The sequence below is a fragment of the Prionailurus bengalensis genome, chromosome C2 (assembly GCF_016509475.1).
Source record: "Prionailurus bengalensis isolate Pbe53 chromosome C2, Fcat_Pben_1.1_paternal_pri, whole genome shotgun sequence".
NCBI classification, from domain to species: Eukaryota; Metazoa; Chordata; class Mammalia; order Carnivora; family Felidae; genus Prionailurus; species Prionailurus bengalensis.
Genome location: NC_057350.1, coordinates 11,053,966 through 11,080,484, shown reverse-complemented (window position 1 = coordinate 11,080,484; position 26,519 = coordinate 11,053,966). Strand labels below are relative to the sequence as shown.

Here is a 26,519-nt window from a genome sequence, read left to right as displayed (position 1 = left end):
TTCTGTTGCCTTTTCTCCCCTGACGCGTTGCCTCCTGAGATCCTGTCGATTTGGCCAGAAAACAGTCACCCTTTATGCCCTAGAAGCTCCTTGGGTGGTGGGCCACCGGTCAAGTTCTAGCTTGGTCTTGCCTGCCTCGGGGGGAGGGGGGGGCCTTGATTCTGACTGCTCAAGGCTCTCCTAAGTTTCCCCAGGCCTCCTTTGTCTGATCAACTGATTCCTCCGTTCATTGGTTCATTGGTTTCTAGTGAGGCAGGTAACTGGGCTGGGCGTTGGGAAGACCGTGGAGAAGAAGCCAGACTCACGGTTCTCCAGGGTCGAGCGAGAAAGTAGACGGTAAGTTATAATTACACAGTAATTGAGGACTGTCATAGTAATGCTGGGAGGGGATACACAGGGAGCTGTGGCCAGAGTCCTAGGGATAGAATCAAGCGCTGTTCCTCAAGAGGGGGGTGAGTGCACGTAAGACATTATATATAGCAGCACCTGGTGTGTGGTGCAAACATATAAGAAAGGGACTTAATCTAGACTGGGGGAAGGTGCCATCAAGGACATGGTCCCCAACTTCCTTGGCATCTGAGGGGAGACCAGAAGGGCGAGTGGGATGAGTCAGAGGGTGGATCTAGGCAAGCGGGACCGCAGGTCTCAGGAGAAGAAAGAGCGTGTGAAGGGCGCCGGGCTCCTTCCGAAGCTGAGAAGACTAGAGAGGCTGGAGCAGGAAGAGCCGTGGGGAGCCCGGCTCGGGTGACCACATGCAGCCCGGAAGCCACGTGGACGGGAGCCTCCTTCTTTGGGGCTCAGGGAGTCCGTGGGGGTGATTAGCAGCAGGCGTGGCACCCCCATTCCTGCTCTCGTCCCATGGCCCTGGATGTTGTCTTCCTGTTCCTCAGAAAGACCAGTCATTGGCCAACTTGATGGCCCACGTTGGACACTATGCTGGGGCCAAGGCTGGTGTAAAGATGGTGATAAGCGGCGGGTGGACCCAGCCGTGGGTGACCTCAGTGTCCAGCCGTCACCTCTTCCAGCTAGGCAGGGGCCCCGGGGGCATGTCTGGAGGGGAAACTTGCATTGCTTCCGGAAGAACAAGCCTGCCAGTCGTAAAGAGTGGGGGGGGGGGGCAGAGCGGCGAAGGGCGTGGTCCGCGGAGGGAATGTTTCACCGAGCTGCACATCCACTGACCCTACAACATTCCGGCCTCTTTAGTGACCCGGGCACTGGAACCGCATGTCGGCATGAAACCTCTCCTGGTGGTGCAGGAGCGGGGGCTTCATTCCAAACATTGTGCTGGGAAAGGACGTAGCCGGGAGGGGACAGGGTTGGGCTGGTCCCTCTCGGATGAAAACCTCCATCCTCTGTGACGGACAGCGACAAAGGATGCTGGGTCATGACTTCTCTGGCTCTCCCGTGCAACTTAGATGTGCCCTCCCGGGGAGATTTCTCCGCCAGAAAACTGATCTACTAAACCTTATACCTGCCGGGGTCCAAGGGGCCCCTGTGCCCCGTGCTCCCCTCTGGCCTTGGCTGCAGCAAATGTCGCCTCACTGTGGCCCAGCTCCCCGAGCCACCTTAATCACACGGTATAAGCATCTATTTTAGTTACATAAACAGAGTTGTCTACATTTGGATCCCGGGGCTGGCTGCAGGAATTTGTAAACAGCATGCTGTACGCGTCTCGAAGCAACTTGCCAGGACGTACTCTTTCCCACTGCCTGTTGTCCAGTTTTCCCTTTTATAGAGAGTCTGGCTGGGAAAGAGAGACAGAACTTATTTGGGAATAGAGGACAATCTCTCCGGCAAATTCCTTTCTCCCACTCTTTCAACCACTACCTCCTTTTCTGAAATTTTGAGGTCTGGTGCAAAATTAAGACTGCTCTTGAGTTCTGGGTTCCTCCTCAAGGCTAGCTTCTCAAAAATAGAAATCTAAACTCCACGGAAAACAAACTTGGGGAGAGTTGACTCCCAGAAGGGTAACCAGGAATTTTGAATTCGAGGCAGGTTCTAAAAACTACTAGATACTGCTGTCCCTATCATAGCCAAGACCCCGTATGACATCGTGACGTCCCTCTAAAGCTCCAAGCAGGGGCTCGTAAGGTTCCAAACTAATGACATTCTTGGAACCGCATAGAGGCAGTAGCCTCGAGGGGGAGAGGGGCATTCCTTTTTTTTTTTTTTTTTTCAATTTTCATTTAATCACTATTAATGAAGCATCTATTTGGATTAGATGCTACATCCGGCACGGGGAGCCTTAGAAGGTACACGACACAAACCCTTGGCATCAAAACCCAGCAAAGGTGGAATTTCAGGACTCATTTTGATAGACCCGGGATGGCAGAGGGAGTTGAGGTTGACTTAGTATGCATCTGCCGAATGAATGAATGAATGAGTGAATGAATGAATAATAGGTCTGTGCTGGAGAAGGAAGCCCTCTACAGTGACTGAAGTCAAATCTTCATCTGAAATCCAACGCAAGGTAACTTTTGCTCAAACTTAAAGCTAGGGTCACAAACTGTCCCGCCTTGCCTGGGATCGAGACGATTCCCAGGGTGCAGAATGCAAAAGAATTCCCAGAGAAACTTGGTACGAGTTGGGCCGCTGGTTGTAACTTCAGAGAAAAGAGAACTAGGTGGTAACCACAACCACAGATCTGTTTTAACTTCATCTCCGCAGAGAACTGCAAAGCAAATTCATGGCTTCTTATCATTCAAAAGGCAGGAAGGGTCTGGAACAGTTATCTGCTTCTCAAGAACATCCATATATGGAGAAGTTGAAGTTAGAGTACCCAGCAAGTTTCAACAGTTGATGTGCAGTGAAAAGGTTCTATACTCTACCTAGGTGTCGCATTTCTTTGCTTTTTGCTGTCCAGGGCAACCCTTTTAGAAACGCGAGCAGATGTTAATATTTAATGATTTGATTTCTAAGAAAGCACGGGATGTCTGCTATTTAAAAAGAAAAAAAGAGTTTAATGTGCCAGTAATGCTATAGTTGAGCCGGAGGCATGCACCGTGACAGGATGGTTTGAGAAATCAGCCGAAAGCTTCTGTGAAAAGTCTGGCTGGTCCGCGCCGCGGGAAAAGCTCAGCGTTGGCGCCACCTGGTGTCCGCTTTGCGAGTTTTAGGTATAAAACCCCGGGAGAGGCACACTGCTCGGTTAATGCTCAGAAAATGACAGGAAGGGCCACTGTGGTCACCCCAAACAGTCTTGTATGTATGTTGTACCAGGCGCAGCTGTGTAAAACAACGACCTATACCTTGGTCCTTTATTCTAAAACCTTTGAGTCCGAGATCATGACTTTCCCAGCCATTGTTCCTTATCTGTCAGATGGGGCTCACTGTTACCAGCCTTGCAGATGGGGGTAAAGACCAGAGGCATGGGACACAGAGTGCCTCGCACACGGCCTGGCACACAGTACGTTCTCAATAAATGAATAGCTCAGCCAGCAGCAATGGGTGTCGACGTGATTGCTGGGCAGGAGGCCGGGTGAGCCTGGGAAAGTTGGCCATGCGCTGTGACTTCAGATTGTGTTTGAACTTTGGTGCTGTTAGCAATTTCCTGAGAGAAGACAATGCACTGAGTGCAGTGTGAGAATTGGACAATGCAGCTGGAGCGTGGTTTCTTCAATGGCAACAAAACACGAGGTCAAATTTCCCGGGCAAGACGTGCCCCCGAGGCTTGCATAAGGCTCTCAGGTCCTGCCCCACCTTTGACAAGTTTCCAGAGATGTCACAGAGCAGAGACAGCCCTAGCCCGCCACTGGGAAACAGGGCAGGTAGTGACAAAAACGGAAGGATTGGACTAAGGGGGAAGGGATGGTCAGGTCCCTCCTCAGCATCTGGTTCCTTCCTGGGTGGAATCAATGGGCTGGACTGCATCATCTTTAAAGCCTCGTATAGCACGAATCTTCTAGAGTCCTAGGGGTTCCCACCCATGAATCCAAAACACAGAGCTTTGCTGGCTGGCGAGGAGACGGAGCAACTAGAATTTCCGCGCGTCGCAGGTCAGCACGTAAAACGGCACAGCCTCCCCGGAAACTAATTTGGCAGTTTCTTATCAAACTAAACACACATCTGCGATCTGACCCAGCAAGTGCACTCTCGAATGCTTACCCCAGAGAAATGAACATGTGACATTCACACCCAAATCTGTCTGTCAATGTTCATAACAGCTCTGTTCACAATTGCAAGAAACTGAAAACAACTCAAATACCCTTCAGAAGATGAGTGGTTGAACATCTGTTTACTGGAGTATTATTCAGCCGCTAGCACTGACATACACATGCACGGATCTCACGGCATCATGCTGAGTGGGCAAAGAGCCAGTCTCAAAAGGTTATAAACTGTATGGTCCCAGTGTAGAGCATCCTAGAAGTGACAGATTCATAAAGAAGGCAACCAGGGAATAGGGATAGGAGTAGGGGTGTGGGTAGGTGAGGAGTAGGGGTGTAGGGGGGTGAACGTAAAGGGAGGCATGTAAAAGTTAGTTCCTCGATGGTGATGGGGCAGTTCTCCCCCCCATTGTGGTGCCGGTTCCATGAATCTATAGGTCAGGTGAAGTTGCATCAAATTATACACACGCACAGATGAGTCCAGGTAAAAACAGTGAAAATCTGAATTCAGTCTGTGGGCTAGATAACAACGCCATATCAGTGTCAGTTTCCTGTTTTTGTTTTTGTTTTGGTTTTTTTTATATTTATTTTTGAGAGAGAGAGAGAGAGCACGCGGGCAGGGAAGGGGCAGAGAGAGGGAGAGAGAGAATCCCAGGCAGGCTCCGGGCTGTCGGCACAGAGACCAACGCGGGACCCCAGTTCACAAACCGTGAGATCGTCACCGGAGCCGAAGTCAGACGCTCAACCGACTGAGGCACCCAGGCGCCCCAGGTTTCCTGGTTTTGATAATATATTATAGTCATGCACGATGTCACCACTGGAGGAAGCTGGGTGAAGGGTATGTGGGACTCAACATTTTTGCAACTTCCTCTTGAGTCTATCGTGATTTCGAAATAAAAATTAAAAAGAAATGCATAGACTGGTTGCATGTAAGCGAGGAATCACTAAATTCCACTGCCGACACCATCATTACACTATGTGTTAACGAACTTGAATTTAAATCAAATCAAATAGGGTCGCCTGGGTGGCACAGTCGGTTAAGCGTCCGACCTCAGCCAGGTCACGATCTCGCGGTCCGTGAGTTCGAGCCCCGCGTCGGGCTCTGGGCTGATGGCTCGGAGCCTGGAGCCTGTTTCCGATTCTGTATCTCCCTCTCTCTCTGCCCCTCCCCCGTTCATGCTCTGTCTCTCTCTGTCCCAAAAATAAATAAAAATGTGGGGGAAAAAAATAAAAAAATAAAAATAAAAATAAATCAAATCAAATAAAAAAGAATGGTTGTATCCATCACCCTCTAAAATAAAAATCAAAAAAAGAAATAAACCCAGAGCCTTGCTAAGGGCTCTTGGCAGTTAGGGCCCGCAGGGAAGAGGGCTCCTCCCACCCAGGCTGTTTTTATCAGCTGCGCACAACTGAACACCTTTGGACTTAGTGGCTTTATGAGTCACGTACGCTTGAATAGTGCTGTGGGGACACAGTGTGGCTGTTTTGAACACCGCAGCCTCTGGTTTAGATTTTGTTTCTCTAGCCCTAGCAGAGGGGAACCTATTATAAACACCCTGTCTATCAAGCTTCAAAGACCGTAAAATAGAAAGCAGTCGTCAGGGGGGCGCCCCGGTGGCTCAGTCGGTTAAGCGTCCGACCTCGACTCAGGTCATGATCTCTCGGTCCAGGAGTTCGAGCCCCGCGCTGGGCTCTGTGCTGACGGCTCAGAGCCTGGAGCCTGTTTCGGATTCTGTGCCTCCTCTCTGTGCCTCGTTCATGCTCTGTCTCTCTCTGTCTCAAGAATAAATAAAAACGTTTAAAAAAAAGTTAGAAAGAAAGAAAGTCATCAGGAATTCTCCAGAGCTGGACAGCAGGTGCCCCTGAGCCCTCCCTTTCCTGGATGCGTGGGAAAGCTGTGCTTTCTGCTTGAGGTTGCTAATCAGAAGCAGAAACTTCCATTTTTAATTTTATTCTGTCGTGGTAAGAACATTCTGCATGAGATCTACCCTATCACTGATCTTTAAGTGCACAATACAGCATTGTTGACTCCAGGTACAATGTGAGACAGCAGATCCCTGGACATTTTTCATCTTGCTCGGCTGAAACTTCATGCCTGTCGGGTAGTAACTCCCCATTTCTACCTCCCTCCCGTGCCCGGCAACCACCTTTCCGCTCTCTGATCTTCTGAATTGACTCTTTTAGGCATTTCATAGAAGTGGAAACAGGCAGCGTTTGGTTTTTCTGTGACTGGCTTATTTCACTCAGCGTAACGTCCTCAAGCTTGATCCGTGTTGTCACGTAACAGAGAATCTTCCTCTTCTTAAAGGGCTGGCCAATATTCCATTGTGTGTGTGTGTCGAGCACGTTTTCTTCATCCGTTTATCTCTTGATGGACTCACAGGCTGTTTGTGCATCTTGGCTATTTTAAACAGTGCTGCAATGAACGTGGGAAAGCAGGTCTCTCTCTGAGATCCTGATTTCAATCCTTTGGGATGAGTCTCCAGAACTGGGATTGCTGGATCATATGGCAGTTCTAGTTTTAAATTTTTAGAAGACCGTTATGTGTAACAACTGTACCAGGCTGCCTTTCCACCATCAGTGTGCAAGGGTTCCAGTCCCTCCACATCTTGGCCAACGTGTGTCTTTTGATGTTCTGATAGTGGCCATCCTGACAGGTCTGAGGCGAAGCAAGCTCTTGAAGCTACCACCCTTTGGAACCCACCAAAGCCCTGGGGGATGGTTTTCCCCGACAGGCAAGGAATCGTGGGTTTGTTCTAAATGGGCAAGGAGACATTTCTTGGAAGAGACTTATTAAGGGAACAGTGCTTGGGTTTAACACATGTCCCCCACTGAGGCCGACCCTGAGTGTGTCAGGAGGGCAGGAGAGCTGGGAGCCTGTGGGGTGGTTGTTCCCAAGGGAGTGTCGGGTGGGGGGTGGGGGGCGTGGGAGGGGAGGGTCTCTTCTTGTTCGGCAGACTCTCCAGCCCCAGGCTTCTGTCTTGGAATTAGACACAGAAGCTCCAGGGAAAACGAACTCAACCCAGTGCCCACGTGAAGGGCTTGGGAATGAGGAGAGACGTTGCCAGTGACCCATCTGGAAAGAATTTTGTTGGGCGCACGAACAGGACCTGGGTTCTCAGCAAACATAGGCCTGATTCTTGGCAAAACCAAAAAGAAGACCCCCTTCCTCTGTCTCTTTCTCCACATCGGTCTGTTTTCCCCTACAAGGGCCCACGGGCCTTCCACAGCTCCTGGGAGCGAAGCCCCCATGGCTGTCCCTCGAACTCCAGGCCTCCCCTCTCACCTTTCCATCCAGTTTTAATTCCCACAAACCCTCATGCTGAGGCTTCTTCTTTGTTTGCTTGGATTCTCTTCCTCATTGAACATCATCTTTGTGTAGTAACTCTAGTATAATGGTATAAAGTGTCGTTCCACTCCAGATTAATGCCCTAGGTAAAAATGCCACGGGCGATTCTGGGGTGACATATAATTCTCATACGTTCCATGCTGCCTTCATTTCCCCTAAGAGAAATTGCAGACAATGCCCTGCCATTGGGCCCCTGACATCTGCCTCTGTGTCTTTGGCTCTGTGTGCTTTGCTGAAGTTCAATCCTGCCAAGGAAAGTAGAGCACGAAGAAGCTGAGGGGTCCTCTGGCTTTCCATTGCGAAGTAGGCCCCCTGTTTCTTGGTGGCCAGATTCTCACCCCCAGAAGCACAAAGCCAGCAAAGTTGGGGGGAGCACCTTGGGTGAAGGCGCCATCTGAAAAGGATACACTTTAACAAAGCCCAGTTCGCTCTTTCCAAAGAAGCATCTCAAAAGCATCCTGTCTCCTTCGTTGCTAAACAAAAGAAGCCCCAACACGTCTGGGAAGTGAAGTTCTTGGTGAAGCCATAAATGTTGGAAATGGTCAAGCTTGTGTTTGACTTAAAGAAGGGGGAACATTTGAGAAACTCCTCAGTCAAACTGAGTCACTGCTCCAGAACCATTGTCATCTCCTTGAGAATCTGAAGCTGGGCACAGAGAAATCAGTTGCTCTGTATGCAGCTGCACAAAAGTACCGGTGGTTTCTCAGCACAGCCAGCCCCAACTTTTCACAAAACCCTTATGTCCGTGCTAAAACCATCAAAGGAAGTTTCCTGTTTTATGTCCCATTTGGAAACTTCAAGGATCGTGAATGCTTTTGAAATGATGCAAAGTTTCTATTCCAGGTAGCTTTCTGATGGGAAGCATAATCTTGGTACCTTGTAAATCGATGGGGTTGTTTGTTTCATCAGCGCCGGAATCTAGAATTGCCGTCTTTTCCAGGAGTTTGGGAAACGTTGAGAGCTTCTGTTCAGCCAGACTCAGAAAAAAGCAATACAGACCAAGTGCTTGCTGTCATGGAGCTCAAGTTCTATTAGAGACAAGAAAAGTAAACAGCCAGCAACAAAACAGGGTGGCTTCAGAATTCAAAGATGCCATGAACAAAGGATGCAGGCTGTGCACAGACTCCATGCCCATTCTGAGTGGTGTCCTCCTTTTCTGTACTGCCCGACCTATGCTACAGTATGTGGGAGCCTTGCACAACTCAGACAATAAATAATGCTACGTGGAAAATAAAACAGGGTGAGTGGTGACTAGGGTGGGTGTCAGTATTACAGATTGGGACGGCAGGAGAAAACCTGTCTGAGAAGATGTCATTTGAAGTGAAGAGGTGAGCTGTGTTAAGATCTGCAGGAAGAACATTCCAGGCAGAGAGAACAGCCGATGCAAAGGTGCTATGGCAGGCTGAGTAATGCCCCCTCAAAGACATCTACACCCTAATCCCCGGAACCTGTGAATATGTTACCCTACGCGGTAAAGGGGACTCTGCAGTTGTCATTGACTTGGTGGTCCTGAGATGAGAAAATTATCCTGGATTGCCCGGGTAGGCCGAATACGATAACGAAGTCCTTAGAAGAGGAAGGCAGGAGGGTCAATCAGAGGGAAGAAGATGTGATGGTGGAAGCAGAGGTTGGCATGATATGAGGAAGGGCCACCACCCCTACCACGGAATTAGGGCAGCCTCTAGAGGAAACGAGTTCTCCCTTCAGAGTCTCCAGAAGGAAGCACTCCACCTTCACTTTGGACTTCTGACTTCCAGAGCTTTAAGATAATAAACTTGTGTTGTTTTAAGTCACTAAGTTTGTGGTAATTGACTATACCCATAGTGTGAAACTAATACAGATGCTACAGCAGAAATAAGAAGAAGAGGGAAGCCAGGATCAAACTGCGAGAGGAAGAAGAGGTCAGAGAGGGGACCAGGCATTCTGGACTTTATTCTGAAGATGATGGGAAAGCAGTAGGAAGGTTTATACAGAGAACAGCATGTTCTGATTCATGTTTCTAAAAGATCACCCTGCTCACTCCTGGGGAAGTGGATGAATGGGGACAATGAGTGGAAAGCTGAAGACAGTGGCCAAGACATGACACTGTTCAGCCTTGAGCCACGGCTGACTTGGGATGTGTTTTGAGGTGTCAAATTAAAACACAAAACCACTAGAGAAGAAACAAACAAAGCTGAGTTTTTGCTTTCCCGGCGTAGGAAACAAGTTTAAAGAACTTGTCTGTGCAGAAATGGGAAGACGTAGGCTCAGGGCAACAGGGAGAAAGTACAACCAAAAAGGGCAAGATGCTGAGAACAGGTGTCTGGTTGGCTTAGGAAATGGATGGTGATTCTGCTTTGCATTTGGCCCTTATGCCAGTTAACAGCACAAAAGTCCCAGCATGTTTTCTCAAAGAGGTCGGGATGGGTTGCTAAGGTTCTGGTGGGTTCAGTGTCACTGAGTAGGCAAATTCATACATCCAGGCTCAAGAGCGTTCTTTGATGGGAGGCAGTCAACAGTATTTGCTAATGGATTGGATGTGGGAGTGTTGGTTGACAATTCTCCTTGGAGCTTCTCTGGTATAACCTGAAACCAATCCCTCTACTCAGAGGGCAAGGAGAGAACAAAGAAAGAGGTGGCTCCAGGTTGGTAGGTGGCAGTTTTAAAGTTCCAGAGGGAACATATGAGCCTTCCTTAGGTGTCATCAAGGTGAGTAGATCGCTGCACCTACTTGCCAGATCTTAAAAGTTTATAAAGAGGCCTTAATTGGGTCTAGACACATGTACTGTGCAGGTGTTCTCAACACCCCATCACTATCTCAAGGCCATGTCTTTGGAGCAGCCCCTGGGAACAGGAAAGGAGAGCAGAACCCACATTCCAAGGACAGGGTGGGGAACAAGGAGCCCCCAAGTGCCCCAGTCCAGCTCACCGGTCAGTTGGTGGTCATACCTTTTCCATGACCTTTCCCAACAGGGCGGTGAGGAGAAGAAAGGAATCAACACCAACTCTTAGCATTTGGGCTTAAGAAACTGATGGACCATTGGGAGGAGCAGACTTGGTGGAAGAATTACAAGTTCTGTTTGGACCTTGAGGTTGAGATTCCCATTAGACATCCACGTGGAAATGTCAAGCAAGCATTTGGATATTTGAGTCTGAAGTTCAGAGGAGTGGACTGGTCAGGGGACATAAATTTACAAGCGAACTACACAAACATGGATGTTTAAGAAATCAACTTTAGGGGCGCCTGGGTGGCGCAGTCGGTTGAGCGTCCGACTTCAGCCAGGTCACGATCCCGCAGTCCGGGAGTTCGAGCCCCGCGTCGGGCTCTGGGCTGATGGCTCGGAGCCTGGAGCCTGTTTCCGATTCTGTGTCTCCCTCTCTCTCTGCCCCTCCCCCGTTCATGCTCTGTCTCTCTCTGTCCCAAAAATAAATAAACGTTGAAAAAAAAATTAAAAAAAAAAAAAAGAAATCAACTTTATTGTGGTATAGCTTACACAAAATTATATGGACATTTTAAAAAATGTTTATGTGTTTATTTTAAGAGCAAGAGAGAGTGTGAGTCGGGGAGGGGCAGAGAGAGGCAAAAAGAGGGCTCAGCACGGAGCCCAACACGGGACTTGAACTTGCGAGCCTTGAGATCATGACCTGAGCCATGATCAAGAGTCAGATGTTTAACTCACTGAACCACCCAGGGGCTTCTACATGTACCCATTTTAAGGGTACAGTTCAATGAATTTTGGCAAATGTGTATACCCTGTAACTACCACCAAAATCAACATATTGAACAATCCAGTTACCCCATAAAGCTCTCTCTATATCTTTTGCAGTCAGTCTTCCTCTTACCTGGCCCCAGGAAACAACTGATCTGCTTTCTATGACTATAGATTACTTTTTCCCTTTCTAGAATTTCTAGAAACGGAATCATACAGTACAGCTTTTTTTGTGTCTGACTTCCTTTGTTCAGGTAACGTTTTTGAGATTTATCCATGTTGTTGCATGCATCACTGGTTTGTTCCTTTTTATTGTTGAACAATTTTCTGTTGTATAGATATGCCACAATTTGTTTACCTATTTATCTATTGAGGGATATTTGGGTTATTCCCAGTTTTTAGCTATTATGAGTAAAGCTGCTATGAACAGTCACTTGTCTTTGTGTGGACATACCTTTTTTCATTTATCTTGGATAAATACATAGAAATGGGATTGTTAAACCCATGTGGTAACTTCCTAAGAAAGTGGCAAACTATTTCCAAGTGGTTGGACCATTTTATGTACCCACCAGCAATGTATGAAAGTTCCAGTTACTCCACATTCTCATCAACACTTGGTGTTGTCGGTTCTTTAAAAAGGACTCTAGCCGTTCTAAATTAACAACACAGGAAACAACAGATGTTGGTGAAGATGCAGAGAAAGGGGAATATTTTTACACTATTGGTGGGAATGCAAACTGGTTCAGCCACTCTGGAAAGCAGTATGCAGTTTCCTCAAAAAGTTAAAAACAGAACTACCCTATAACCCAGCAATTGCACTACCCAAAGGATACAAAAATACAGATTCAAAGGGGAACATGCACCCCAGTGTTTATAGCAGCATTATCAACAATAACCAAACTATGGAAAGAGCCCAAATGTCTGTCAACTGATGAATGGATAAAGCTGTGTTTTATATACGGAATGGAATATTACTCAGTCGTCAAAAAGAATAAAATCTTGCCATTTGCAATCACATGGATGGAACTTAGTATCATGCTAAGGGAAATAGGTCAGTCAGAGAAAGACAAACACCATATGATTTCACTCACGTGTGGAATTTAAGAAAAAAAAAACAGATGAACATATAGGAAGAAAAAGAGAGAGGGAAGCAAACCATTAAAGACTCTTAACTCCAGAGAACAAACTGAGGGTTGCTGGGGGGGGAAGGGGGTGGAGGATGGGTTAAATGAGTGATGGGTCTTAAGGAAGGCACTTGTTATGATGATCACTGGGTGTTTGTATGCAAGTGATGAATCACTGAATTCTACTTCTGAAACCAACATTTCACTACATGTTAACTAACTAGAATCTAAATAAAAAATTGAAACAAAAAAAGGGACGCTAGCCATTCTAGTAGGTGTGTAGAGGCATCTCACTGTGGTTGTAAATTAATTTCCCTAATGAGTAATGATGTTGAGCCATTGAGGGGTATAGAAAGAGATTCAAAGATAGCAAAAATGAAAACAATGAAATCATAATTTATTCCTTGAAAACCAAAACTTGTATAGGAGAGAGTTAATTATAGCTCATTACTTGGGTCCTCAGAGAACAATATTTCTGTTACCACAGAAGTGCAGAATCTGAAGTCGGATTTACCCCTAAATTATGGTGTACCGGGAGGGTGTGGAAAAGGGGAAAGGATATAGACTTAGACTTACCTACCATAACAGGAGGTCAGTAGATAAAGCCTGTGCAGGATATCTCCTAGCAGGATTGCCTTGAGGCAGACAGGCACTAACTGATTTGAAATTCTCCAAAGACAATTACCCAACTTTCTGCATTCCCCATTACTTGTCTTTAGCAGTTGTGTTCCACTTAAGGAAGCCTTTTGGTTTGTATCATAGTGGTGCCCTAAAAACAGTACTAGTAGCTTGGAAAGCAGGCTCAATTCTGAACCAAGTCTTCCATCGTTCTTACCTTTTGAAGGAGTTTGGGGTTTGTTAGCGCTGGATGTGCAACTGAATGACATCCAATTTTAAATCCAAAGGCAACCTCAACTCCCTGGGCTTTAAAAAACATATGCCATATGTAGGCAGAGGAGCTCTGTAAAGGTGTGGGTTGCAATTTGACTCTCAAAGAGAACATTTGCTTTTATGTACCTTGCTTTCTGGCAGATACCGTTTTACTCTCCTGTTGGGGACAATACAGAGTGAATTTATTAAGAGTCTTTTGCAGAAGCCAAGGTGGCTGAAGCCTGTCAGGGGGAGGCATGAAACATCTCTTCCTATTTTCTTCTTCAGCCTACAGCTGATACTTGGGTCATAGTTACACTCCACTTCTGCATCTATTTTGTCAGGACCACATCTCATTCCAGTTGTGTGGATTGTGTACCAGGCCCTGAGTAAGAGCTATCTGAAAATAAACCACTAAGGAGCTGCTCTTCACATAGTGCTAGAATGTTCTTTTCCTTGGTGAGGCGCAGTTAAGCTCTGCTTCTCACTGCCATGTCCTCTTGCTTATTTCTCTTAAAAATAACAGTAAAAGCTAATACATTAAACATTTCCTATCTTACTATGTATCAGGTTCTGTCCTTGGCGCTTTACACTCATGATCTCATTTAATTTCTATGACAACCCAGTGAGGCAGGAACTTTTATTCTCTCCATTTGACAGATGAAGAATCCAGAGATCAGGAACGCTAAGTAATTTTCTCACTTGGTTTCTCAGCCTCCAAAGCCAAGCTCTCAGCCTCTATGATGTCTTGCCTTCCGGTTCTGCCTCAAATTATGGAAGTGTAGGCTTGCACGCTGTTTTGATTCCCCTCGCCTTTGCACTAGGAGAGTTCAAGACACAAGTGGCCAAGGCTGGTTTAGGAGTGAGCGAGAGGTTGGTCTCTGTTCCTCGTTGCCACCAGCAGGTGGCACAGTTGCCCTGGTGGAATTTCCCGGGGAGCCATTTGAAAGGCGTCCGTTTCTAGGGAGACACTTTCAGCCCAAAAGAACCACCAAACCATTTTTTTTCTAGTTGAGGTTGCCTAATCGTGTTCATTGAAGACAGTCTAGGTAGACAAACGGTGCTGTGAGAAGCTGGTGAACAGTAACAGAGATCTTTATATTTCTTTAGATCACACCTACTATGTTAACTACTACAATTTGTGGATAATTCTATATCCTAGCCATCTTCCTCTTGCCACCCAGTGCCTTTCAAGCCACATTGCTCAGAGCACCGTTTGATGAGAAGATTCAGTTGTAAAACAAAGCTAATCTTACTTCGCACAGCCACGTGACAGAGTAATGGGCAACCTCATGACCTTCAAGTGATTTTAGCGGTGTATCACTACCACATCCGCCATTCAGGGTTAGATTCTAATCCTGGCTCTGCTTCTATGTCATCCTGAGATGACCTTGACCTCTCTGTGCCTGGATTCCTTAGCTGTAAATCTCAGAGTACCGTTACAGTGGGCTGTGACAATGATTGCATGAGACTCCTACAATTAAAGCATTTGAGAAGGGCCTGGCACATGGTAACTCTCAGAAGGTGTTAGCTCTTGCCAAGCCCCACTCTGCCCAATTTCAAGGATAAAGAAGGATCTTTTGATCAGTAGAGAGTGTTTAGTTCTTTTGAAGTCTTTACATACTTTACTGGACTTGCTTCTGTGTCCTTGGTATTATACCTTTATTGTGGCCAGCTTCCAATCTACAAGATAACGATGTTGCTCTAAAGTCACTTGAAAACTGTCTCCAGGAGGGGTATTTAAACAAAATGAGGTTCATGAGGAGGTGCTCAGGATAGGGGCGCTTGTCTGGAAGCATACTGGCCTTCCGCTCCAACCATACCCACCCAAAGCTCGCCATGTTCGTGTCACCTCTCTGGGATGCTCTCCCTGGGCACAAGTCCCGTGGGGAACAGTGCGGTCCACGAAGCCTTTTCCTGAGGACGGTGGCTCACTGTGCCCAGGCAGTGTCCTGGGTGGAGCTGTCATCCAGCGGCCCGAGGGAGAGACCTGTACTGCCCCTACCCAATGGCAGATTCCAAGCAGGCACACCCCATCAGGCACCAAGGTCACTTCCCAACTGCCGGTCGGTATTTAACTTTCCACATGAGATTAGATTAAACATTTGGGTTCATAAACGCCTAGATTGCAGATTGCAGCTAACAAAGGCTTGGTCAGCCGCGAGCTGAAAGTGCCGGGCAGGCTGAGATTTATGCATGGTCCCCGAGAACTTGCCAACACCAGCCAGGAAGTCCAGAGCCGCCTGGCTTTGTAGTAGGGGGTTTCCTACCGCTCAAGCACTGCCTAGGTAAGCTTCTACTGCAAATTCTTTATTGTTTCCGAAATTAAATAACAAAGCAGTCTATTTCTTTTTTCAAGAAATTTATAAAAGGAGCTATTTGCCTGTTATAAGATGGCCTTTCCTTCCTTCTTTGTTCTCTGTCTCTCTATTCTTCTCTTCCTTCTTCCTCTCCTCCTCCTCCTCCTTCTTTTTCTCACCCTCCTCCTCACTCTTCTTCTCCTCGGTATTGTTTTCCTTCCTCATGTCTTCATAATTGGAGGAGAACTTTGAAAGCGTTTTCATGGAATGTTCACGGTAAATGCAAGTAATCGTATCTTCTTCTATTCTTGGTATAAAAATGAAAGACTTGCCTGCCTTTCCAGGCCCCCGTGATGCTAATGAGCCACCATCTTTTAAGAAAAGATGAACTTTTAAGAGAAGAGAACTTCAGGTTTGGGGATCAAAGGGGTGTTACTTTCCTCACAGTGTCCAGACTGTCCTTGTTGTGAATTACACACCCCTCTGACAAGCGCAGCTGGCGGTAGGGGGTCCTTATGTGTCCTGAAGATAGGGCACAACTAATTGGTGTGTGTGAGCAGAAACCACGGTCTTAGTCTCATTTCGTGTACCCAGCTGAGCTGCCCAGTCAGAGCTGATTGAAATGGGGCGTTGTTGGAAGGGCACAGTGGGTCCTGGGCGCTAGCTAGCCTGCGTGATTTGGGTTTCGAGTGCCAGCACAGTGGTCGACATGCAAGCCCTGTGACCCTGGACAGATGATCTAAGCTCTGTGGGCTATCGTTACTGCACCTGCCAAATGAGCAGGCCAGCCTAAATAATCTCTAGGGGCCCAGTCCTTGAGCAAGGACTACTTATTGAAAATGGCCAAAAATATAGGTCCGCATATGTTAGGTTGAACCACATGAAATCGCCAATATTGACCGGATTTCACCAATAGAAATGGCACTTTCATATGATCGAACAGAACATAAATAACAGTCCTCTCATTGCTAAATACCTATTACAGTATTCTACTTAGAGGAGGGATAATATGTATACCAAATACGCTCAATGTCTATCAGTTAGGTAGTTGTTCTGGGTATCATAAGTTTAAACCTATTTGAACGTTCTAGCTCCATGTCCATCAAGAAAATTGCTTTCACCTACCGATTGGCTTTCCCCTCGGTTAGGGAAGAGACAATGGATTGTTCAGCCATGTCTCTGCAACAGTGTTCAAAATGCGCATCCCCCTTGGACCCAATTTTGTCAGCCTGGCTGGGGACCAGGTACTTTATCTATCTGGGCCCTTTTCACTCTAAGATTAAGTCTTATCAAGAAGCACCTCCTGATGTGTTCTCTGCCACAAGCCTTTGTCCATGTCAGCAGACTGAACAAATAATCAGTAGTATTGGCTCCAGCAGGCTGGAGAATGCTGCCGTGCTCACGCCTCAAACCCAAACAGCTCCAGTGGAACCCAGCACTGACATCCCTCAGCTCAAAGATATTTTGCTGCAGAGGTACTTGGTTGGGCTTTAGGGAGTTCCCGGAGATCGAATGTAGAGTATGTGCACATGTATACTTTTGGGGAGAAGAATAAAGTCAAATCCCTTCCTTTCCTGCAAGTAAGTTGAGAATCACCCTTTCTAGCAGTTTCTAGTGGGAATCCACAGTACACTAGAGAGGAGCATTCATTCATTCACCAAACATTTAGTAAAGATCTATGATGCACCAGCCACCATGTAGGGCCCTGGGATTCAAAGATGAACAGAATGGGGGCACCTGGGTGGCTCCGTCAGTTGGGCGTCCACCTCTTGGTTTCAGCTCAGGTCATGATCTCATGGGTTCGTGAGGTCGAGCCCCACGTCAACGTGAAGCCTGCTTGGGATTCTCTCTCTCCCTCTCTCTCTGCACCCTCTGCTCAAAATGAAGAAATAAACTTAAAAAAAAAAAAAAGCAAAGGTGACTAAAATGACTGAGCCTTGCCCTTCAGCAGCTCAAGCTGTCATGTAATTATGATCCAAATCACTTAAGCATCCCTGCAAAATGGAGGTGATTATCTCAGTGTCATAGACAGTGCTCACATGCACGAGCACACAATAAATGGGTAATGGAAAACAAGCAGACGGACACGTGACAGTTTGCAGAAGCAGCACAGAAAGGGATCTCCAACTCAGAGATCTGGGGAAGAGCTTGCGGGTGAGGTGGCCACTGATGGGGTTTTCTCAACTACAAGAGCACACTGCCGTTTTTTTTTTTTTTTTACATTTATTCATTTTGGAGAGACAGAGACAGAGCACAAGTGGGGGAGGGGCAGAGAGAGGGAGACACTGAATCCGAAGCAGGCTCCAGGCTCCGAGCTGTCAGCACAGAGCCTCACGCGGGGCCCGAACTCACAAACCGTGAGATCATGACCTGAGCCGAAGTCGGACGCTTAACTGACTGAGCCACCCAGGTGCCCCAGCATACCGCCATTTTTACAGGTGAGTCTGGAGATACTCAGCTCCTCTGTCTTAGAGAAATTGTATTTCTTTCTTCCTCTGCAGGGCGACTCAGGGATGATCGTTCAGAAGACCAAGGTTACTTCAGTGACCTCTCCCCTGTCCTTTGGGCTCCATTTCCCCTTCCCCTCAATACTTACTTAAAGTGCCCCATTCCCAGTTTACCTGTGGAATCTCGAGGCTTCCCTTGAGGCACCCTGTCCTGGATGGCTTTGCTAAGAAAGCACCAAAACATAGGTCTCCTGTGTCCCCATTCTCTCAGAGGCCTGAAAACACAGGGGACTAACTATTAAGCCCTCTTATGAGTCAGGGGCTGGTCTAGATTTTTCACAGGTGGTGCACCATAGCTTTGATGGAAACATTCGCAAAACGATATTGACAGTGAGCATGCCCTACCCTACCGCATTTCCCATTTAAGACCTCGGGGCGCCTGGGCGGCTCAGTCGGTTAAGCATCAGACTTCAGCTCAGGTCACGATCTCACAGTTTGTGGGGTTCAAGCCCTGCGTGGGGCTGTGTGCCGACAGCTCAGAGCCTGGACCCTGCTTCAGATCCTCTGTCCCTCTCTCTCCTCCCCCCTCCCCCCCACTCATGCTCTGTTTTGCTCTCTCTCTCAAAAATAGGTAAACATTAACAATTTTTTTTTGAATATTTATTAAAAGAAAAAAACTAAGACCTTTATGTCCTCCACTCAGAGGCGTTCACTGGTGGAATTTCCAGGCACAGCAGCACAGTCCACAAAGGAGATAAACGGGAGGCAGGGTGGACGGAGGAGCTCAGAGCACTTGGGAACTTGAAATGCTACCACCTCTCTGGGGGAAACTCAGATACAAGGCAAGGCCTTGGGTGCTCAGAGCATACTAGAGTTCCTCCAAAAACAGGGCTGTCCAAAAAGCAAAAATAACTGGAATAATTCCAATCTTAATTTTTTTTCTTAATGTTTATTTATTTATTTTTGAGAGAGAGAGAGAGAGCGCGCGCACAAGTGGGGGAGAGACAGAGAGAGAGAGGGAGGGAGGCACAGAACCTGAAGCAGGCTCCAGGTTCCGAGCCATCAGCACAGAGCCCAACGCGGGGCTCGAACCCGTGAAGTGTGAGATCGTGACCTCAGCCGACGTGAGGCACTCAACTGACTGAGCCACCCAGGCACCTCAGTAATAATTCCGATCTTGATAGCACCTTAGAAAGAACCCTGCAGGGGACTGACTTCTCTGCCTGGAAGAGGGTTCCCCTTCCCCTTGCTGGTTGTCTGCTGCCCTGGGTTTGCTCAGCACCCTCCCCGATACCCAATTGCCCCCATCATTCATCTCTGTGACTTCCACACCCCTCCACCAGCCCTTCGCTTTGTACACGTAGCTCTTCTGGTTCTTCTTTACCTGTCTCTATCTTCTCTCCATTCTTCAATTTGGCTTTGCAAAAGAAAACTGAATTCTCTCTAGAAGGTGCAGTAGGGGGACTATATAAGTTGGAAAAATCACAGTTCTCTTTATTGGATGAAGATGCCGAGAAAAGTTGGCAGAGGGGCGCCTGGGGGCCTCAGTCGGTCCGACTTCGGCTCAGGTCATGAGCTCACGGCTCCGTGAGTTCGAACCCCGCATGGGGCTCTGTGCCGACAGCTCCGATTCCGGAGCCTGCTTCGGATTCTGTGTCTCCCTCTCTCTCTGCTGCTCCCCCCACCTCTCTCTCTCTCAAAATGAATACACATAAACCTCCCACCAGAGGAGCAGATCTTGTCTCTGTAAGGGTCAGGGGGCCTGTGGCGACATCTTGGGTAAGATTAAAACCAGCCTAGCTGCACTCTCTCACAGTGAGTTACCAGTTAATTCTCACTGAGCAAAATGTTGGGAAAGCATCAGACAAAGACCTGGAGCTCCACTCGGGCCCCTCCCTCAGGTAGGGAGGTCTGCAACATCTCACCTTATAAGAGGAAAGGAAAGACATGTTGAAGACAGTGGGCGTTGTTTCCGGAAGGGCCTTTGGCAAACCCACTGCTTGGGCTCTTACTGCCTGGGTGAACCTCTGGGTAGGTCCTGGCTAGTCACCAATTCACCTCCTGTCTACATTCCCCCCAGTTCTGCTCCCCTCCCCTCCCCCCCGCATTCTCCATCCCCGAACCACGTTCAGCTCTCCGAGTCCCTTCTTACTTTGTCCATACCGCTCACTTGCCTTTGGGATTCTCGTGGCTGTTTGTCTGAAGGGCTCCTGCCACACCGAGCTTCCACAGGCAGAAACCTCACCCTCACCCTCTCTGCCCTTCCGACGCCCCGCCTGTGCCTGGCACATTAACTTATTCATTGAGCATCCACTGGGTGCCTTCGATGTGTCAGGCTCTGTGGTGACGTTCGCTACACTAAGGTAGGCAAAGGCGACTACGAGCCCTGTGTCACAGAGGTGGCAGTTGAGCAGGAAAGGCGACACCGTGAGCCAATGGTCACACACGAACACCAGCGGCACACGCACAGTCAGCACGGATGGTGAAGAAGGCTTTGGGCAAAAAATAAAAATAAAAAGATGCCATTGGAGAAAAGTGGTGGTGGTAGGGGGTGATTTAGAGCGGGGCCAGGGGGTTTTCTCAGAAGTGACAGTTAAGCTGGGGCCAAAAGGCTAAGGAGGTAGCAGAGGGAAGAGAAAGGAAAAGTTATTCCAGGTTGAGGGAAGAGAATGTGCAAATGGCCCGACGCGGGAGAACGTTTATTGACTTGGAGGTACGAACGACCGGTCACCATGAGGGTGGAGTGACTGGGGAGGTGGTTGGGGGCCAGCTCAGGCCAAGCCAGGTAAACCCCACTAGGGAACTGGGGTTTTATGTCAAGTGGGACAGGAAGGTATTGAGTCATATTAAAAGCAAGGGGATATGATCTCGTTTTTTCTTTCTTTAAAATGTTTGTTTCTTCATTATTTATTTATTTATTTATTTAGAGAAGGAGAGGCAGAGAGAGAGAGGTAGAGAGAGAATCCCAAGCAGGCCCCGCGCTGTCAGCGCAAGAGCCCGACAGGGGCTTGAACCCATGAACCATGAGATCACGGCCTAAGCAGAAATCAAGAGCTGGACGCTTAACCGACTGAGCACCCACCCCCCCCCAGGTGCTCCTGATCCCACTTCCTTCTTAAAAAGAGCATCGTGGCTGCGGTGCAGGGCAGGGAGGGACAGATATGCCCCAGGAGACTGTTCGGGGGGGGGGGGGGGTTGCACCGCATGGTGTCATCCGGGTGAGAGGTGTTGGTGGCTGGACAGCGCCAGTGAGGATGCAGAGGAGAGCCGGACTTGGGGCATACGAATGATCTCTCAGGTCATCGCGTTGTGTCACTTACCTAAGACGTTTCTTTCAAACGTGGACGGACACGCTCCGCCCTGGGGCATACTTGGAAAAAGCCCACAGCGGAGACAAAGGGGTGGAGCAGACTGCAAGGTCAATGCCCCTTGCAATCCTCTGCCCCATAATTCTCTGCACACACGGATCAGACATGAGTCCTTGCTTCATTCAGCTGATGTCTGTTGAACGCCTGTTATGAACGACGCATTACGCTAGGCATCGTGAGGCGACTGGTCTTTTTAAACATTCTTTTTTTTTTTAACGTTTATTTATTTTTGAGAGAGAGAGAGAGAGACAGAGCATGAACGGGGGAGGGGCAGAGAGAGAGGGAGACACAGAATCAGAAACAGGCTCCAGGCTCTGAGCCATCAGCCCAGAGCCTGACGCGGGGCTCGAACTCACGGACCGCGAGATCATGAACTGAGCCGAAGTCGGACGCTTAACCGACTGAGCCACCCAGGTGCCCCGCGACTGGTCTTTTTAAAAACAAAGTAGGGTGAGGTGCTTGACGAGAATTTGGAACGTGAACAAAGTATAAAGCTTGGGGGGGGGGGGATGTTAAGTATACTACCCACTGTTAACATCACTGTTAACATTTTGATGTCATCATTTCCAGTCTTTTTTCCATTTTCATTTGTATGTTTATACTTATTTACATATGTAAATTGGGGTACTATATACACTTTTATGTCCTCCAGCCAGCTTTTTAAAAAGTGTTTATTTTGAGAGAGAGAGAGAGAGAGAGAGATACAAAGCGAGCAGGGGAAAGGCAGACAGAGAGAATCTCAAACAGGTTCTACACCGCCAGCACGGAGCCCAACACGGGGCTTGAACTCCTGAACCGTGAGATCATGACCTGAGCGGAAATTAAGAGTTAGACACTTAACCGACTGAGCCACCCAGGCGCCCTCCCATCAGACTTCTGTTGGAAGGTGTCACGCATACAAAAAATAAACTGCATCTGCAAAGCTTAAAGAATAATTTTCAAAAAATATGCAATCAATCACCAGCCAGGTAAAGAAGAAATTATATTACCTCCCCCTTTGTATTCACCCCTCCTTATCCCTTAAAGTAGGCAAATGCAAAAAGAATCAGTGTTCTTAACCTTGGCCATCTGTTTCATTATTTAAATTGCAGCAGGGGGGTGCCTGGGTGGCGCAGTCGGTTAAGCGTCCGACTTCAGCCAGGTCACGATCTCGCGGTCGGGGAGTTCGAGCCCCGCGTCAGGCTCTGGGCTGATGGCTCAGAGCCTGGAGCCTGTTTCCGACTCTGTGTCTCCCTCTCTCTCTGCCCCTCCCCCATTCATGCTCTGTCTCTCTCTGTCCCAAAAATAAATAAACATTGAAAAAAAATTTTTTTTAATTGCAGCAGGAGGGAGGCATGCCGGCCCTGTCCAATCTGACGCAGACGCTGGAAGATGTCTTCAGAAGGATTTTTGTTACTTATATGGACAACTGGCGCAGGAACACGACAGCTGAGCAAGAGGCCCTGCAAGCCAAGCTTGATGCTGAGAACTTCTACTATGTCATCTTGTACCTCATGGTGATGATCGGCATGTTCTCCTTCATCATTGTCGCCATCCTGGTGAGCACGGTGAAATCCAAGCGACGAGAGCACTCCAACGACCCCTACCACCAGTACATCGTGGAAGATTGGCAAGAGAAGTACAAGAGTCAAATTTTGAATCTGGAAGAATCAAAGAGCACCATCCACGAGAACCTCGGGGCAGCGGGGTTCAACATGGCTCCTTGATGAGGAGGAAAGGCGTCAAGCCAACAGCGGATACCTGGATGTGAAGAGACACCTGTGCCGTGGAGCAAATCCAAGTTGCCACTGCTGAGACGACACTAAGCTCCTTGCTCTCTGTTGAGAATTTTCACGGAGATGCTGTGGCAACTCAACTAAGACGACAATGGTAATCTCAGTGTGATTTAGACTTGCTCATCAGAGCCGTGTTTTATGCTGAAGATCCCTTTTACTTTCTGTGCACCATAAATGTCACTTTAGTCAATGTCAAATTTGACACATTTTGTCGAGTGAGTGGAAATAAAGTCAAATTTGAAGGACAGCGCCTGTGTGCTAGCGGCGAGGGCGCGGGGGAGGCGGGGGAGGCAGGTACCAACAAGTCACTGAACTGTCTTCCTCATGAAACAGTATTTTGTATGTGATGAATTCGCTCTATAAATAACCCAGATGTATTGCGCAGAGGCTGTGGTTCAAAAAGGTGTCACCTGCTCACTGGCTTGACATCAGAGCGTTTATTTATTCATTCATGAATGTCAAGTCTGAAGTGATGAAGGAACAGAATCACCAGGTGACTTTATGTATATTGTTTTCCCGGCATCTGGCTTACTGGGAAGTCTGTCGACAGAACAAACATTTCACGAGGGCAAATCGCCCACAACAGAGAAGTAGCATCTTTAAGAAGTGCCCAGTGCAACAGAAACATATTTTTAAATTAACATTTAAAGTTTTATGGAAAACTAACCCTTTAAAGTTCTTGTTATTATAGAAAAGGATAATGAAAAGTTGTAACAGCACTTTATAAATAGCATATTCTTTTCAGTCACTTGATTTTCTTCCATTTACAATGATTTTCATATGTGTTTCAAGAGACTAACGGTACAGAAGGTGTCTGAATTACTGATGTCTGTTGAAAAGCTAGACAGTTCACTCCATCTAGACATTGCATTAGAGATGCAATCCACACATTAGGTGACTTCATCTACTAATTAAGCCAAGCGATACTTAACACCTATCTATCTACTCAGGCCACTGGCGTAGACCCCAGGAGTGTAGAGATGATTGAGACTCCCAGAGCTGGAGTGACCCGCTCATTAGAGCGAGTCAGGTACGTAAACTTCATGATGACAACTTGACAGGTTATAAAGGAGGTCAACACAGAGTGGGCAGAGCTAGAGCAGGGACAGGATGGGGACCTAACTCGGGTTAAGGTGTATTCTCTCAGAGTAGCTGAGAGGAGGAAGTCAAAGCCAAGACGGGTGTATGGGGTTATTGCTTCGTACCTCCCAGCTTCCCTCTCTTCTTCCCTATCTCCCCATCTTCTCAGCCAAGGCACAGCAATTGTCAGTAGGGCCTCAAGTCTCAGGACTCTAGGGGCGCCTGGGTGGCTCAGTTGGTTAAGCGTCCCACGTCAGCTCAGGTCACGATCTCGTGGTTCATGAGTTCGAGCCCCGCATTGGGCTCAGTGCTGACAGCTCAGAGCCTGGAACCTGCTTCAGATTCTGCGTCTCCCCGTCTCTCTGCCCCTCCTCTGCTCTCTCTCTCTCTCTTTCTCTCAAAAATAAACATTTAAAATAATGAATAAATAAATAAATAAATAAAATAGAGAGATGATAAGTAAATCAAATCTTAAAAAGCAAAAAGTCTCAGGGTTCCAAGACAAATTTCAAAAAAAGAATCCCTTCTTCAAGGCTTGTAGGATGTCTTCTGTTGCCTACAAGGATTATATCTCCAGAGGGAGGTGTCTACGAGATATTTGTTCCTTAGAAACAAATGTGCAATTATGCTAATATAAGCATTACAACGGTATCATGAAAATCCACTGATACTCCCATGTGACCAGAGTGGCCTCCTTCCTCAAATCATTAATCCAGAAACGCTATTGCACACAGAACGTTCATCCCGGTGTGCCCAGAGAAGCAGCCCCAGGCTACCAAATCCTGGCCTTGGGTCGGGATCCAGACAGAGACCCAAGGTTTCTACCAGGTGACAAAGACCATCTCCTTCACTAAGCTCTGGTCAGTCTCTTCCGAGCCATCAAGCAGGTCTCGGCCTTGGCCTGTAAATACTGTAGAGACTTGGTACAAGTGATTTCGTCCCCCTCTTCACCCTAAGAGACTTGAACAAACACTAGCACAGCTTCTAACAGCTCAAGGCCTCACCCCTAAGAGGACCCCAGCTCCATTTAGAGTGTCTGCCTGAGAAAACTCAACAGGCTGCTGGGAAAATTCACTGCTGGTTCCAGCCCAAACCTGGAGATTGGCAGATCAGCTCCCTGAATCCCCTCTGAGAGCAGTTAGAATACGTGGAATTAGAAATCTTTTCTCTCCTGCTTTGAGATACAAATCTTTCACCAGCCAGCACTGCCTCGTCTCTTTGAAACGCCAACACTCAAGGAGGGAACCCTTCCCACCCAGTGGCTACCTTGCTCTAACGTGCACCACTCTCTCTGGTCATAAAGACAGAAGCTTCTCTTTCAGGTAAGTCAAGTCAGACCCTCTAATGCCCTGGTTTTTGTAAATTTCCACTTCCCCCGATTCTGCTCAACTGACCCCACTCCCCCACTCTCCCCCTAAGGTGCCCAGTTCCCACTCCGTAAATCCAAGTTGACTTTGGTTCATACTGGACCCTCTTCTCTGTTGCAATAGTTACTGAAGGAAGTCTATCCTTCATGTGTCTGGCTTCATCTTTGACACAGGAAACCAAATTGAGGGAATTTAGATTTCTGGAAGAAAGTGCATTTTATTATCATCACTGAAAGGACAGCTGGTGACATAGATGGCTATCGGCCAGCGTTCCTTTGGGGGGATGGGCGAAATGCCCAATCTTCAGAAGCATGTTGGGTAGAGAGCTGTTGGAACAACTTGCCTGTTTGCCACTTCGACATTAATCCCCCAAATCCTAGGCTTTCCACTTTCAACTCGGCAACTAAAGATGCCCCTTCAAACAACTTGTTTTTCTTTTCTACCCCGTTCGCTGTTAGAGCTCCAGCTGCTTGGATTCCTGGCTCCATTTATGACCTGAGCGCCTCTTAACTTCTTCCAAGAGTTCAGAAGTGGTTTGAAAACGAGCCCATGGGAGTTGCTGCCCCTACGGTCTACATCCAGACTACTGAGAGTCAGGGTCCCAGCTCCGGCATTTGCGGGCTTTAAGACCCTGGACAAATTAATCTCTCTGTGCGTCCCTTTCCTCATCTGCGAATTAGTTGTATGATGTCCGGTTATCGGCTCGTTACGAGACTTCAGCGAGACAAGAAGCCTCACCGTGCTCAGAACAAAGCTAGTTTTGTTACTTTCTATAGGAAAACTTCGCTGGTCAGCCGAACCAAACCCTCCACCCCTCACTCTGTCCTTGTCCTCTGCAGGCCTAACACCTTGTGCGTCATCACCACAAAATGTCATAATGGGATTTGCAGTCAGACCTCCTCCTGGGTTCGAATCTAAATTCTGTCCCTGCAGTTCGCGGGTGTTGTTCTTGCGCCAGCCGCTTACTCTCCCCTTGCTCGTCTCCTTAATCCACAGAAGGCTGAGCCGAGCACGGAGAAAGAGCTCCGTGCACCATCCCTGGGGTCA

General features: G+C 47.7%; 1 protein-coding gene across 1 annotated transcript in view; it reads left to right on the top strand.

Annotated features, from left to right (window-relative positions):
- The window catches only part of KCNE2 (potassium voltage-gated channel subfamily E regulatory subunit 2), a 50,693-nt gene extending 27,421 nt beyond the window's left edge, over positions 1 to 23,272 (top strand). The window contains exon 3 of the mRNA XM_043593665.1: positions 22,573 to 23,272. Coding sequence (XP_043449600.1) covers positions 22,573 to 22,956 — 384 coding nt within the window. The 3' untranslated portion in view covers positions 22,957 to 23,272. The remainder of the gene's footprint in view (positions 1 to 22,572) is intronic.
- The last annotated feature ends 3,247 nt before the right edge of the window (positions 23,273 to 26,519 follow it).